General features: G+C 39.4%; 1 protein-coding gene across 5 annotated transcripts in view; it reads right to left on the bottom strand.

Annotated features, from left to right (window-relative positions):
* The window catches only part of MAST2 (microtubule associated serine/threonine kinase 2), a 190,947-nt gene that overhangs the window by 58,081 nt on the left and 116,409 nt on the right, over positions 1 to 16,457 (bottom strand). For all 5 annotated transcript variants that reach the window (XM_082766145.1, XM_082766147.1, XM_082766146.1 and 2 more), the window contains 2 exons: positions 9,419 to 9,510; positions 2,357 to 2,432 (listed from right to left, as the gene is read on the bottom strand). In XM_082766145.1, the coding sequence (XP_082622271.1) occupies positions 2,357 to 2,432; positions 9,419 to 9,510 (168 nt within the window). The remainder of the gene's footprint in view (positions 1 to 2,356; positions 2,433 to 9,418; positions 9,511 to 16,457) is intronic.

Raw genomic sequence — 16,457 nt, 5'->3', positions numbered from 1 at the left:
TTTTTTTTACTGAATATGGACAAAATTAGTGATACTTTACCTTAATCACACAAGAGGATTTCTGAACATGTTAACTTTGTGGAGATGAAATAGTCATTGAAAGGGTATCTAGTAGGAGATTTATGATGTAGCACTAGCTAAACTAAGGACAATCTTGCACAGTCTATTGTAGTGAAATTGGTTTTAAAATAAAATGAGTTTTCCAAATGCGATCCCTACTGCTTCCCAAGAATCAACTCATGACAGGGCTATAATCAAAGAACGAAAATCACAAGAGATATCCAAACAGCATAACAAAAGAAGAAATTGCATCAAATACAAAAGGCTGAAAACCAGCAACAAATCATTTCTTTGATGGCAATGGAAGAAATCAGGTAAGAACTCTATTAAGACCCAAACAATGCTTATCAAAAGGGTACAGCAAAATATTTGTTTGTCTCGGGTAAGAGAGCAAAACATTTTAAATTACTTAATACCATACTTGAAACAGAAGTTATTCTGATACTACTGCCTGATAATACAATAGGTATGTATTGTTACTGCTGGCATAGCTATTCAGGGTGTAATACAAGTAGAAAATAGAAAAAAGGTTCTAAAACAAGCTGTGCTTACATGTTCTTTTCAGTGACAGATAAAGTATACAGAGTAGCATGCATGCTGTAAAATGAACCACACCACTTATTAGGACAGGCTTAACCTGTATTTTTTAACCTTTAAAAATCAGGTAAGAAAAGTGGAAAAGTAGGAAAGGGCACTCATCAGAGTTTTAGTATTAAAACTGTTGTTTTCTGTTTGGAAATTTAGAATGCAGTAATACTGAAGTAGCTGAAACAGCCAACAAATGATGTTAAGCTTTGACAATGGTTTCAGCTGCAATTTTCTTCCTCTAATCCATTGTCCAGAACTCCAGAAACAGAAAACCAGTAAAAATTCAGTTGACTTCAGCAGAACGTAAAGAATACACCCAAATCAGGCTCAGATACCTCTTTAAAAATAAAAGTGGATGAAGTGAGTCCATTTGAATTATTCTAACACCACCTATAACTGACTTTTTCCCCTCCAAGGCAACATGAAAATACATACCCAGCTCTTCACATTTTACATGATTGTATGAAGTTCTTCTAATAATGTGAAGACCAAAGTCTACTTCAAAGAGTATTCAAGGCTCTAGCAATCACCTAACTGGAGAAACACTCCAGGATTTACCTGCCATCCAGACAAAGTGTATACCTGCAGCTTCTCTCTTCATTTCATAAACCCAGCATGCTTCCAAATCCTAACCTTTCATTATTCTTTAAGGTTTTGAGATCTACCCTCTCTCTAACTAATACCTGAGCTAAATTTGTCTTTCTCAGAAAACTTACTTCCTCTGAGAATGACACGTCCTTGGGTAATCTTAACCCAGGTAAGAAACTTCAGCTGAAGGAGAGCTTAGCAATTCAAAAATATCTTCCCCACACTTGAATCTAGCAATCCTGCTTCCTGCCCAAATCCTGTTTGGGATCACTTTGTTGTTATTCTTTATTTCTCAACTAAATTTAACTTTCTGTATCACTATCCACTACTGTCTACCTGCTAGGATACGAAATTCAATACTCCATTTGTTTGCTTCTCTCAGCTGTCTTTATTCTTTCTATCCTATTCCTTATACTGAATTCGTCACTAACAGTATCAGATTTCTTTCCACCAGTTTGATATACAGCATGAGCAGCATTTGTCTAGCATTCGCTACTGGACAGATGATAGCCTTGCATTCAGGTCTTTCAATACTGCTCTTCTTTTAGCAGTTCTTGTAGACTTGCAATTTCAATTATCAGCTATTTTCCTCATTAGAGCGGTAATGTACTCTTGACACCAATCCCCAAGACAGCAGAGAAAACTAAGAAGTTGTTACCACTCAGAAAGCAGTGAATGAATGCAGTAGTGCATGCCTAATTTAGGTACTTTTGCTAGGTCTGCACAAAGACAAACAAGATCAGCACACTTACAATACACCTCAGTTACTCAGTGTGAAGAGGATCTGGGATTACCTCTGAGATAGAGTTATTCTAATCATAATTGGCTTTTACATCATTATGACTAAACTGCTTGTTTATGGCCTGTATGTCATCTTTCTGGAAGAACACTGCCTCTTCCCTAGTAACAGTATTTACTACTTTATATACTTTATCATCTTCTATGTCTGAAAAGTACCTAATATGTTCCGAGTGTTGCCAAGACCTAAACAAAAAAGAGTAAAATAGAACTGCAAACATCAGAGAAAGTACAACACAGCCCCAAAATTTGTAACCCGCAGGCAATTTTTAAGGTACACGCTATTTTCCTGCCAATCCAGACTGAAGATATATTCACTTACCTTCGGGCAGGAACAAAGGAAAAATGAGCAGGTGCATTTGGTGAGAAGTTTCTGGGACTGTCCAAAGGGCTGCTACCTGTTTGAGAAAGCAAACAAAAATTAATTCATACTTGCAATGGAGTAACTTCAGAGTAACCATGCAGAAACACTTTCAATTGCAAGTTGTAGCTATAAATAACTGACAATGTGCTCCTTGAGCTCTTCATCACTTATGCATTAGTTTGCTAAAGAAATATTATGACTTGGATGTATCAGTAGTTTCCCTCCTTTTAAAATAATTTAAGGTGTACATTTTCTTACTTGTTTTTAAATAAGTAGTGCATCATTTATACACAAAATACAGTATGTATTTTACATATTTTGTATAATTCCCACATATAATCTTTACCTTACACTTCTCAATGAAAAACCTAGGTTAGAAATGACATCGATGACACTTTCAGGAATAATAAGTAGTAAGAAGGCATCTTCATGCTTAAAGTGTTTATCACTGCTGAACGTAGAATTCACTGAAGAAAAAAGACCATACCAAAGGAACTGCATATGATAATAAAAGGACTAAACACTCATGGAAGATAATCAGGCCACAATGTACAGCCTTTACCCTAACCACCGGTTTGTTGAGATAATGCTACTATGAAAATGAAAGTTGTGGTGAATTCATACAATGAGGAAAAATGAATGCTTGATTCTTACTTTACACAAGAATCTTTTCTCCTGGCTTTGTTCTATGATGTGTAAGCATACAGCTGGTAAGCAGTACAAGCAATGTCTTTTATTTCTAGGTAAAAAGCAACAACCTTATAAAAGCCCTCCTGAAAGCCAGTATCATTTATAGACTAACTACAGAAACCTTTGAAATTTAGAAGATAAATTAGTAGCTTCATGTCAGTGAGTTGACTGCTTCTATCAGGCACATTCTTAAGTGGTTTGCTCTTTCAGATCCTAATAAAGCTCAAAAGAGGAACTATCCATAGTAAACATATGCCAAGAGCGATTTCTTTGAGTACAGACAATAAAATAACACCAAAACGTGCGCAGGAAAACAAACGGACACTGGACAAACAATGCACTGCACGGTACATAACTGGCGTCATCAGAAACGTCTTCGGGCTTAGATCCCACATAAAATGCATTTATTCTAAAAGTCATGTTAGACAAGAGCAATAGGTCAAACATCAGTGATGAGTCACCTGCAGAAGACTTGCCTCCACTTCAGGAGAAGCACTAGGCGCCCAGCTCACCCCCCAGCCCAGTCTGTGAGGTTATGTTTCCATCCAGCACTGTGCTCGAGCTTATACCTAAGTTGCATTTGTTTCACCACAAGTTATTCAGGTACCTTAACCGCTACGCGGAGCAGAAACTGAAGATAAGCACCGTGCTCATTCGAAGGTTTGCATTCTCTCACACTTCAGCCACAACCGTAGTGTTCACAAAAAACCTGCAGCAGCATCGCTTCACAACTTCTCATGAGCGAGGTGTGTACAGGTGGGGAAGGGGAGAAGGAGAAGGAGCCAATGCCTTCTGTGGCATGGGGATGGCCACAGCACCAGCCAGCATGCTCCATCTGGCCTCCAAGTGCAGGGGGGAAAAAAGAGCAGCTGGTTGAGATTAAAGCAGCCCCAGGCTGATCTAGCACGTGCCAAGGGGCGCTGAGAGAACTGGAGAGAGAAGTGAATCCAGAGCACTGCACAATCTGCTTCAGGAACTAAATTAAAAACAAAGGGTTTGAGCAACAAGTTTGTTTTCCTTTGGGTTGGTTTTGTTTCGTGTTTTAACGCATTGTTATAAACCATTAGTTAAGAACTACCAATAGTTGAGTGTAATAAGACAGAACACAGGTCTTCACCCACAAGTGAACACCATCAAACCCATTCCCAAAATATTCCAGGTGGCAGGGGGAGAACAGCCATCAGAAATTAATAACAAGGTGATTTTTGGTGCTTCATTTCTCAAGCTTGGACTCACTCTAATTCTGATGGGCACAGTGGAAAACCAGAGGCATACTGCTGCTGAACTGAGAGAAGGCTGAGCGGTTTTCACAGTCTAGATGGCACTGCAAGCTAACAAGAAAGATGGAAAAAAGCTAAGAGAGCAACAAAACAACTCAACAGCGCATAAACACACACCCCAGCAGCAGCACACAGCTAGGGTTAGGGTTGCCACTTACTCGCTAGCAGAGCAGAAAGCTGAAGGAACAATTTAGATCAGAAGGGAGTGCAGTAGTAGCAACATCTTTAAGCAATAAAGCAGATATTCTGACATAGCAAGGAAGTCTGCCAGGCTTGGTAGGACCAGGGTGTTTGCGTGCACACCAAACCTTTGCTGCCGATGAATCCTGCTGTGTCGAGACAATCGTTCTGAACAAAAAGCTCGTTGCCCAATGCCGTTATGAACAGGCAATGAACTGTCATCGCCTTCTTAATGTCTTCATCAATCTTTTGCAAACTTTCCAGATTACGATCAAAATAGGATTTCAGAATAACTGAACAAATTGGGTAATGACAGTTTTTAAGTTTTGAAATTAACTATGTGGGTGTTCGAAGTCTTCTGAGCCTGCACAATCTGGTACAGAGATACTATTAATTTTTAAGCAACAACTTTTTCAGATTTATATAGCATATTTCCTTCCAGACACTGGAATTTTAATTAGATCCCCCGTGATTTGCTTCAAGTTTTAAAATGAAAAGCAATTAGTTTTTCTACTCAATTCAAGTCTGGGTAAAGCTTTTAAAACAACAACAGGGAGAAGGGGAATTACTACTTTCCCTAAAATTTCCCAGTACTGCTGCATCTGCTATAGCTGAAGGAATTTTAATAAGGAAAGCCGTAGTGCAGTGGTCTCATTCACCAAGACTGATCGAAAGACGATTTATTCCGTTAGCAAAGGTAAATTCCCCTGTTGCTCAAGGGTTGTAGCTGGCTACTATTGAACCTGAAACGACTCTGTCTGAAGGGACGTTGTTACACAGAATGATTACCCATTAGGTAAATCAACACTGTTACATGAATGTTAATAATTCAGGCATGAACCTTCCCTTTTCCTGGACACACTGAGAAGGATGCAGCCAAGGCATCTGTACATCCACTACCTGGAAATACAAGAACAGACCTTACAGACGAGAGATAGGCCAAAGTCTCAGCTGTCATCTACAAACATGATATTCATCAGATAGGTTAATGAGTCCAAAAGCTCAGACTAGTATCTTTTTGTAAAGCCTGCTTCTGAGATTTGTACACATAAATAAATACAAAGGTGTTGTGGTCTTCTACAAACAATACACTAACATTATTTGCTGAATATTAACAGAGGCAGCTAAGGATCTTGCTGTATGCTACAGAACTATCTGCCTTCTAGCACACACAAATCTTAGAATAACCAAAATTGTTTAAAAAACATGTGTACCACCTCTCTCAAGAGAAGTGAATGCCGTGGCTCTGTCACAGCATCCAAGCATCACACACACAAAATGGAAATGAATGACGGCTTTGATAACCAGGGCAGGATCTGGAGTCATACATGACATACTCTGCTCACTCTGTACAAGATTCACCTTCTCTTCACAGCACTGCCTGGTTGCTGCATAGATCCACAGCCTTCAAAATAGACACTCCCAGATGCACACTTGGTTCAGGAAGCAGGAGAATCTTGCCCTTCTGTATAGCACTGAACTTTTCTACTGATACTGGGAAAACAGATACAGAAATGGGACTCTGAAAAATATCTTTTTTTTTTTTTCTTCTTTTTAGCCAGAAGGAGGAACTGAACTTGCGGTGAAAAGAGCAGAATAATTTAATTCAGTACTACAGAGCTGCCTGCGAGCAGCTCCCTCCACATGTTATTATAGATGGGAGCAGGGACGAGTACCTGCACTGGAAGTCAGCAGTGTGGAAAGTAAACTTTAAAATAGCCTGACCTTTCTCAACCAGCTTTAAGAATCTCTCTTTCCTACTGAATTACAAAGATTATGTTGCTTGTCTGATTGATTTTAAGCTTCACATTTTAAAATGTAACCTAACAGTAACTTAGTAATCCATCTCACAACGTGTACACTGTAATATGTGTACCATGCACACATCTCTGTAATCTTCAGATTTTTTTTTAAGGATTCAAAGAAATACACACAAACATAAAGAAAATACTTGTGCATATATACATACCTTATATGTGTGTGCGTATATCATCAATGTCTGTGTACATATAGGGAACCTGCTTTGGCAGGGGAGTTGGACCCAATGATCTCTGGAGGTCCCTCCAAACCCCTACAATTCTGTGATATATAATAAATGCATATATATATATATATATATACAAGAAATTTAAATTTCTAATTTTAAAAGAAAAAATAAAATAAATGGAAGGTTTGCAAACCTGTATTCCTAAAGTTCTCCCCTTCAATCCACGTCTGGGTGACTAAGTAGGAAGGGTGATTTTCCCATGAAGTTAACAAGCTGCGGCTTTCTATACCAAGGTCCCAGGTAATTTTGGAAAACATTATTTCATACAGCTTGAAAAGTGAATTAGCACACTTCAAATACACTAAGAGTTCTTGAATCAGAAGTGATTCCACACCCAAGTTAAAAATTGTTTTGATTTACTTCCATCTCAAATGCTTAGACTTCTAAGTACTACTTTTCCTCTCAATTTTCTAGGATATGAAATTGCTTGACATCCTATCTTGATGCTGCTTCAGATATTAAAATGTGTATTTTTCCCGGATCAGTGTTCATTAGGAGCTAGGTCTGCCTGATGGACTGTCAGTTGTGATTCATCACACCCCCTGACTTTTACATTACATACAGAAGAGTAACTCCTGCAGCAAGTGCCATACAGAACTCCATTTTATAGTGGTTTTTGAACAGGGTTTTTAACTTTTTAGAAAGCCTCCCTTCTATTTCTGCATGCTTGTGGCTCCTTTGATTTGTAGAAGAGGTTCAGAGTGGCCATGAAGAGGAGCATGTTCAAGACACAAGAGGCCAGGAAGAGGCTGCAGCTTTTCTTAGTAACTTATCAGTGTATGTGTCTGAACAAACAGATTGATCGATTCTGTTCAAATACTAAACAAATATCACAGCCTGTTCTCAAATTCACATCTCACATATGATATTTCTTAAGAAAATATTTGTGATTCTACTCTAAATTTCATCTACTTTTGTCTTTTGAATAAATAATTATTCTCAGGTAAAACTCCTAAATATAGTACTGGCAGAGAATTCAGCTTACAAGTAATTTATCTTCCTGTTCTCCACTTGCAACTCTTGGAGGTCACAAAGGATGTCCTTTTTAATTAATAGTTTTAAATCCCACATGACACATTAGAACAAAAAGTAGAAATATTTGATGATTTCTGCTAAAGAAAGATGACATACCACTGATTAGCTACTCTAGTTCTCTAGACAGTCACATATTTCTAATAAAAGGTAAGCTTGTAAAGCCTGAGACAGCATCAAAAATGCTAAGACTAATTTTTTATTTTTGAAGCAGAAAAGCAAATCAAAAGAAAATACAGGTGTTTCTATTGTGAACATTTCTGCCTTTGTTTTCTGAGAATGACATCAACATCTTGTTGCAATTTGCCAATCACAGATACTTCTTTCATATTCTGAGGAGCATCTTTCTGTATCATTTTAGTTAAATGTAGAGCTGATTTAGAATTTTCTAAATCCAGCATACGTATCAATTCTAAGAGCAAGTAAAAAGCACAACGTAACTAAGCAGAGAATCCCTACCATGAAAAATGCCTGCTTCGGCCCACATTTTACAAAGCTATCACTGTCATATTCACACACAACAGAACCAAGGGAGTTTGAAGAGACATGGAATTCCTCTAGCAAATGCAAGCTTTTGGTCCTGTAAATTCAAACAAGTTACAGCTTTGAGCAAATTTTCATAAAAACTTGAGTGGTTGAAGCTTTCTCAGGTATCCCTGAATAATGACTTTGGTCTTTTTCCTTTCAACGGGCTGGATGTTCCCTCTCAAGACACACTGCGCTGCGAACAGAAGCAGATGGCTCCTTCTTGCTGAGCTACTACCAATTCGCTGTACTTCCTCAGCATTTCCTTAGTTTCAGTCTCCCGAAAGTATTTACAGAACATACTGCCATGTAGGAGGAGGAAAGTCCGATTCTAATGAAAACAACTGTTACTTGTCTTAAACACAACTGTGATGTGCTTCCAGACAGGCTCCACTGTGGATGGGTGCCACAACTGTTGAAGCTGTTTCAAGCTATACACTTGTACCCATTAGGGCCATACTTGAAACACAACCGCCTTGTCTTCCCTGTGTTCTGAAATACTGAAAGCAACACAGTCGTACTTCACCCACCTCCCTCAGCAATAAAAACATCAAGGGCAAGCTGTTAAATCCTCATGCATGGCCCTTTCTAAAAAGCTACCACAGGTTGAATAAACATTCTTTCGTTTTCTTTCAAAAGAACATCTCCACACACTTCCCCCTGATGACTAACAAGCAGTTACCCATTTGCTTTGAAATAAGCATTTCATTGCAGCTGACCTGATAAAACCGGCAGAAAAGTATAATTTTGTTTTTTTCAAACATCTCATGTTGCTCTAAGTAGGAGATAAGAGACCATAGATGGCACACTGCACAGCTGATGGTCTGCCAGAGGCATAGAGACACAAATAAGGATGTTTCTTCTCTTGAGTACTACAGTTAAACCACTGGCACAAACAAACTGTACTGGGAGACTCAAATTAAGATATCTGCTTAAAGGTATACATTTAATTTTACTTGACATTGCTCTCCCTCTGTTTCTTTTGCTGGATATAAGAGGACTGAAATCCTGAGAAAGAGTGGAGGTCAGATGCAATAGAGGAGAAACACAGCACAGAACAGATGAGGAACAGAGTCACAGATTTTAAGCACGACAAACATTCATTCTGAAACTGTACGAACCCTGTTATGAGTTAGAAACAGTGAAAAGCTGTGTTCAGGTTAAGTTTCAAAGCACACATCTTGATGTCGATATGTTCAAACTCACTGCAATGAACACTGACATTTTTGCTAAGGATTCCCAAGCAAAGTAGTCCCCGGGAGTTACCTGCGTGTCCATGAAGAGGGGAATGTGGTCGCGGAAGAGTTGGAGATGTGCTGGATGTTACAATCAAACTCTTTCTGTTGCTTGTCCGACAGCTGAAAGAAAGAGATATAACTTATAAGGCATAACCAGACAAAGAAAAGCACCTGAAGGCAGGTCCTGGAGAACAGCTTTTAGCTAAAGAGAAATCTCTCATATTTAGATCGATATTTCCCCATGCACTCTATTTCAGTATTGACTGCTGGGAAGTAAACACACAGGGCCAAAAGGTACTTTGTCAGCAACAAATGTTTTAATATGCTAGAAGCAACATAAAACCTGTATCCCATGGGCCACTCATGGGCCACTAGATACAGCCTACAAAACACTCCTGATTCACAAAATATGTGCAACTTGCACTTTACAAATCACTCAAAAAAAAGAAAACAGTGAAATACTCCAGCGCTTCAGATATTCTTACCAACATCCAACACAGCAAATAAATCTGTTACAACTATTGGCTATCACCATGAGAAACCAGAGCATATTCTTTAGGGCAGAGCTAAAGTTACATAGTAAAGAGTTAGCACAACTCAGCGGATGAGCAAGACTTTATGAATAAAACTTAAACCCTGAGACTGATGAATCTTCACAAACACATGCAGCAATACCTATCAAAAACCATGCAAAGTGAGTTCCCAACAAGCCCTCTGCTGACTTCACCCCACTCACTGCCATGACTTTGCTCCATACTTCTGTATGAGTGAGTTCAGAGGGGTTTTCTGCACTGGCGCTTAATAACTTAGCCTAAAGAAGAGAGCAATGTGTACTCCGTTTGCTTCCCTGCCTGCAACTGTTAGTAGCAAACAGTTTGGTCCAAAGGTGATAAAAGTTAATTGTAATGAGCAAGTGAATTATTTTCAAATCATGGGAGCTATGAACAAGAGCAACTGGATATTAAATTCCTTTCTCGTCACCCTTTTTCCCGGTTGGAAAAGTGCATATAGAATACAGAATAAGCAGTCCAAATTCCGTAGCAAAATCTCACAACTAAATATTAACACTATTGCCATTTACTCATTGTACTTCTGACTTGCTTTCTAGATGGCAGAAACATTTCTGCTTACTCCAGCAACTGGCAAAACGGGTGCTAAAACCGTGTTGCTCTTGACATGGGGTGGGAGCAGGCAGGAGCGGGATGGCCAAGCAAGGAGCAGCTCTGAGCAGCTCCATGCCGGGTCCCCGCAGTCGCAGACGAGGCGCCTTCGCTCGCACGGCTCCCGGTGCTGACATCTGCCTCCGTCCCTCCTGCACCGCCCGGGCTGGAGCAGCCAAGGATAAATGCACTCGGACTGCCAAGAACTGCAATTTAATGCAAAGCTATTTTGCTGCCACAGGATACTGTGTATCTGACTATTATTATTTGTAAGCCTTTTTATTGTTGTTCTATAGGAAACTGGAGAACTCAAAGCAGAGGAAAAAAAAGCACAACTAAACTGCCAACCATAATAAACAGTAATAAAGTTGAAGCCCCATTAACTGCTATTCAGGCTCTCTGGTGTACTTAAAGCATTCCTCAAAATTATCCAACTGATTCCATACAATCTTCATTTACATTCATGTATTATTCAACAACAGTCCGTCCAAAAACTGATTGCCATTGTGTACATCCTATGGCAAAACTAACAGCCTGATGTTAAGAGGCTTAAAATCTCGGTTTATGGATTTCTTTTTTTGTCCTCAGTCAGCCTATTCCAGTAAGTGTTGAAAAAACAAAACACACGATTCCAGGATGGGTAGCAGATTACCGTTATGTTGACAGTACTGGACAATCTCACGATACAAAAACGCTGAGTTGTCTAATATCATAGACATGACTATTTCAGAAATTAAAAAATCCTGAGTATTTTGATATAAATTACTATGTAAAAATTTTAGATCTTGTCAATATGAAACAGTAGTACTATGAGAAAAGAGAGCTCCATCCTCTACGGTCATGTTCTTTTGCTAAAAATTGTTCCCAAAATACACTTCACCACAGCAGTGCCTGGAGCTTGCTATGGAAACTCGGTGTATTTAAATCACGGCATAATGGGGAACACAAACTGTCCCAAACTCAGCTTTTTAACTGCTTGCCTGCATCTGCCAGATTGGACCAAGTTTCCCAAACCCCTTTTCTCTGATATACTTGCAAAGATAAGGAACCAAAAGAGAAAGGGTTAAGTGGCTGGAGAGCAAGCACAGCTGAGGCCCATTAAAATAGGTCAGGCTTACCCAGAAGAGGGAATGGCTTTTGAGTGAAAGCCTAGCCCCAAGTTGGGAATAAAACATTATTCTTTTTACAGCCCCCAAATTTGATACTTTCAATTTCACTGGATCTCTAACCAGGGGAGGAGGAACATCACTGAGGCTCGCTTAGCCGTGTACACGATCCATGTGTGCTGCCAGTAAGGCAGAGCTTACACACAGAGGCTAAGCCCAGAATTTCTGATTTCTCAAATCCACTTTACAGATCCAGCCGCACTCTCTACTGGTTGAAGAGAGCTCTCTCGATAGATATATAAAACTTTTTAAGAGACCTCGGAATCACAGAGGAATTACAGAACAGCAGCGATGAAGTCCTGGTAGTGGCAAAAACGCAAAGCAGAGGAGGGGGAGGGGGAGGTAACGTGCAGATCTCAACTGGGCAACTAGCCCCAGGAAGCCACTATGACAGCGTTTGAGCACCTCCTCAGGAAAAACAGCTGAATTATGGAAATAGTAAAGCTAGCTTCATCTAGAAATTTGTGCCAAAGAAATCCAAACAAGTTGTATTAAGTGTTGGACCAAAGTTCACACAAAGACAAAATACTTTCCTGGAAGATGCACTTCAGCCAGACGCACGGTACTGGGCTCAGTGCTGAGCCACAAGGCCAATGATGAAGAGGAGACCTTGTTATTCATCTCCTGTACTGCATTATTGCTCAGTACTGTTCGTGAATTCTGCAAACAGTTCTCTAAAAATCACAGAATCACAGAATCACAGAATTTTCTAGGTTGGAAGAGACCTCAAGGTCATCGAGTCCAACCTCCAACCTAACGCTAACAGCCCTCCACTAAACCATATCCCTAAGCTCTACATCTAAACGTCTTTTGAAGACTTCCAAGGATGGTGACTCCACCACTTCCCTGGGCAGCCTGTTCCAATGCCTCACAACCCTTTCAGTGAAGAAGTTAAATAATTCCATCTACATAAAAACAGGAGTAGAAGGGGAAAGTAGAAAAGGTTACCTATACTTCTGAGTATTTTAATAAGAAAAAAAGAATCTTAAGCAGTCCAGAGAGATTGCAAGCATTACTATTTGTTTATAAGCCAAAGTTTTGGTATTTTCATTAAACAGAAGGCGAGCCTGACCCTGACCCTCCTTTCCTCTCCCAATTTGGTAAGGGTCTCATTAACATGTTTTTTTCTCAGATCCCACTTCATCATTTTAGAAGAGCAAACCCCCTGTCGGTCCTCCCACTTAGACAAAACCTGATCTCAACCCAGGGGGTCTCAGTTCTGCCCCAGCACTGCAGGGCAGAGCCCCAGGCGTGGGGCTGCAGACACCTCCTGCGCCACCCAGCTCGCCCCCGGCCGCCTGCCAAACCCCAGGCTGCAAACCGGAATCCAGAAATCTAAGAAAGAGTTACAGCAACTTGATTTAATTCTGACCAAGCACGGCAAAATGGATAGTTTATGTTGAAATACTTGAAACAATGCCTTTGCCATCACTACAGAAATAGCGCTTTTACTATCGCTAGAGTTAACTTCTCTCCGGCAGTAAAAATAACGTTTGTTACGTGTACTGAAGTGTTCCAAGTGCATTCCTGAAACTGAACACTGCAGGACATCGGACGTGGAGCTGGTAACTGGACACTGTTTTTGGACCCACTGAAATGTCCTCTGGAGCCAGCGCCCTTGTCCAGACATATTTACGAGAACATTTGGGAGAGTACCTGCGAGCTGCACGCAGCCTCAGCGCTCCTCATCTCCCTCCTGACAAACCTTCGGCTAGAGACCAACAGACGATCCAGTGCTGAGCCTCTACACAAGTAGTTCACCTTCCTTTGTATTCATGTTCAGTCTGAAAGCGTTTTGGTTCGAGCATAAATCAGTGTTTCATTCTTCATGTTAACAGTTTGCTCACAGAGGTGTCAGTTTGGACATCTCCAACTCTCGCTGCTGCCCGTCTATCAGGCGTTTGTGTAATGAAAGCAAGGGCCACAGGAAAAAAATAAATAAATAACCAACCACCAATCTCTAGTAATATCACAGCACTGCTGGATATTAAAAATGAATAATAAGGAAGTTTCTTGAAATTTATCTAAATTTATTGGCCTAGAGAAAATTCTCATAGCCAAAAACTCTGCATATGCAAGTAAATAAGATGCACAGAAAAATCCTAGCTTAAATCACATTTTTTAAGTAATCATTAATGTATATGATTTTTATTTGTGACTTCTAATAGGATTTTAGTTCTGTAAACTACTCCAAGTTGTCAGTGCCAGATTAACCTTTGCATTAACTAAAAACTCTTTCCAAAACAAAATTTCAGAGGTCCTACATCAGACGTGCTCCAGAGGTGATGTTTAATTCAGTGATCCCAAAGCCATGCCCACAAAATGGGACCCACAGCTTAGTGACCACACCTACAAAAGGTATCAGAGAGAACTTATTCTCCCAAAATGTCACATCACCTAACCAAATTTAACAAGATTTTCCTCTGATGTTACAGGAGTTTAGTTTCGGTTGATTTGATTTACAAAGACTTCTTTATGAGAAACAGACATTTTGGAAATGAAAATAAGTATTTAAAATTTTTATTCACAATGGCAGAAAATTTAAAAAATCCAAAATCTGCATGTCAATGAATGCACCAGCTGCACAGCAATGTTAACTAGATGTGGAAGTTATCGTCTTAATTATAGTAATTCAAAGATGGAAGCAATTTTGTAAGCTGTAGCACTACCAACAACAGGAATAATTAGTTCTCTAAAATAGATAAGAATAAGTAAGCATCTGGTTCAACTGATATTTTTTTTTCCACATTCAGAATAGTTTAAAAGTTATTCATCCTAGAATAACTGGAAAAAATGTATTATTATTCATGGTGTAGGTTTGGTAGTTCACACATTCCTGCAATAACCGCTTCTTGTCTCTTAAGGAAACACAATTATGCTGGTTTAACAGATGAAGGATGGGAGCACAGGGCCAACAACACACGTTTAAAATATCGCAGGTTCTCCATTTCAACACGCACAGAACTTTTGTCTTCCCAGCATCGCCTCCAGCCAGCGAGGCAGCACACTGCCTGCCACCGATGTGGATCCCTTCCTGGGTTCCCCTCTCAGCTGCTCCAAACATTTACAAGTAATCCAAAGTGCTACTACATTTTTTTTTTAGTGTTCCTTGAAAAAAAGCCTTAGGTGTAACTCCCTCGTAGAGTCAAACTCGTGTGACCCATGCGTGTTCCCATGTCTCACGCTGGTACCAGTAAATTAAAGTCACTGCGTGGATAATGGGGAAAGACGTGAATTCTGCAGGATGAGGAGCATGGGGATGGAAGATGCAGTCAGCTGCAAAGCGTGGGTTGTATTTCTGTACACGTATCTAGAAGATGCACGGGGAGTAAACATGAAGAATATCTCTTTCCATAACACCACGGGTCTCAGCACACTAACAACCACAGCAGCTGAAGTGAATGAAGTGCAGTGCAATGCACATGGTAACTTGGATGTAGACTGCTTCTGTTGTTTTAAGGAAAATTAACACCTAAATTTGTAGGTGTTATTTTAACTTATTGTGTGAAATAGTTCCATTTCATCTCAGATGAGCTATTTGTTAGATAATCCCTTCTTTATTTACAGCTCAAATTTAAGCAGCAGCATCACCTCAAGTTAAGAAATTGTGAAAGAAAAGGCTGAAATTGCCAGTTAACATCTAATTCATGTTTAACTTGCCTAATGTTTGTGGCTGTTGCACACCTGCTTACACCCTGCTGTATAGCCCAGACCTTTTGTATTATTAACAACACAGGACCATGGGAACCACTGCAAAGCCAAACAAAATGAAATGTCACAACGAATTATAATGACTGGCACAGCCATTCCCAACTAAATCAAACCACTTTATTCTGAAACGTTCCTCCCTCCCAAATATGCTCCAAAGCTATTTTCATCCTTATATGAAGAGGGGAAAAAAAAAAAAAAGAAAATGTCTCTGATTAGAGAAGACACTTCCCAGAAGAAAACCAGGCAGTATTTAATGGGAGAAAACATACACGGACTTTCTCAAGCATTACTATCTCCAACTTCAGTTGTGTTATGCATTATACTCCCATGAAGTTACATCACCAAGTGTGAAAGGATGATTTAACGAAAACTAAACATAACCGCATACTTTCATTTTCCATTTCCTCTGACTCCATTATTAAATGCTTCACATAGCATAACTGCTTTTTAAACAGGTGTCTCCATGGCAGTTGTCACAGAAGATAGATTATCACATTTTTTGCTTGCAAAAATTCAAGCAAACAAATGAAATGAATGAAATGACAAAGTGAATTTATATTGTTTGAAACATTTTTACCCTGTAACTTCTAGTGATATATAGGTGTGTAGCAAAACAAACCCATTCTAAACATGCTCCCTAAAGATGCATCCTGAAAATGAAAAATGAAAAGAAACATTTTCCAAGATTCCAAAGCGTTGGGTTTAATGGAAATCTCGTGTACCAGAATAGGAAGAGGCACTCAGTTGCTATGTAGCACTCAACTTGAACAGTTCCCTTTGTTTCAGAGCATTTTCTTAATTTAAGTATCAAAAAATGTTCTAAATTATCTCTTTATCAGCTAATTGCAGTTTCAAACCGCAGGGTGACAATAAATTACATATCTAATTTTAAAACCATTCGCACAGTACATTATTTTGGAAATAATCTCCATATCAGACTGTCTCAGTGGAGTTGCCTTTTCTGCAGAGAGCAGAGAGATTCACACAGTTGTATGGTTGTGTTCTGCACACACAAGAACAGGGGGAAAAA

The sequence above is a fragment of the Aythya marila genome (assembly GCF_965140915.1).
Source record: "Aythya marila genome assembly, chromosome: 8".
In the NCBI taxonomy this organism is placed as follows: Eukaryota; Metazoa; Chordata; class Aves; order Anseriformes; family Anatidae; genus Aythya; species Aythya marila.
Note: the sequence above shows the minus strand (reverse complement) of the source record. Positions and strands in the feature narration are given on the sequence as shown.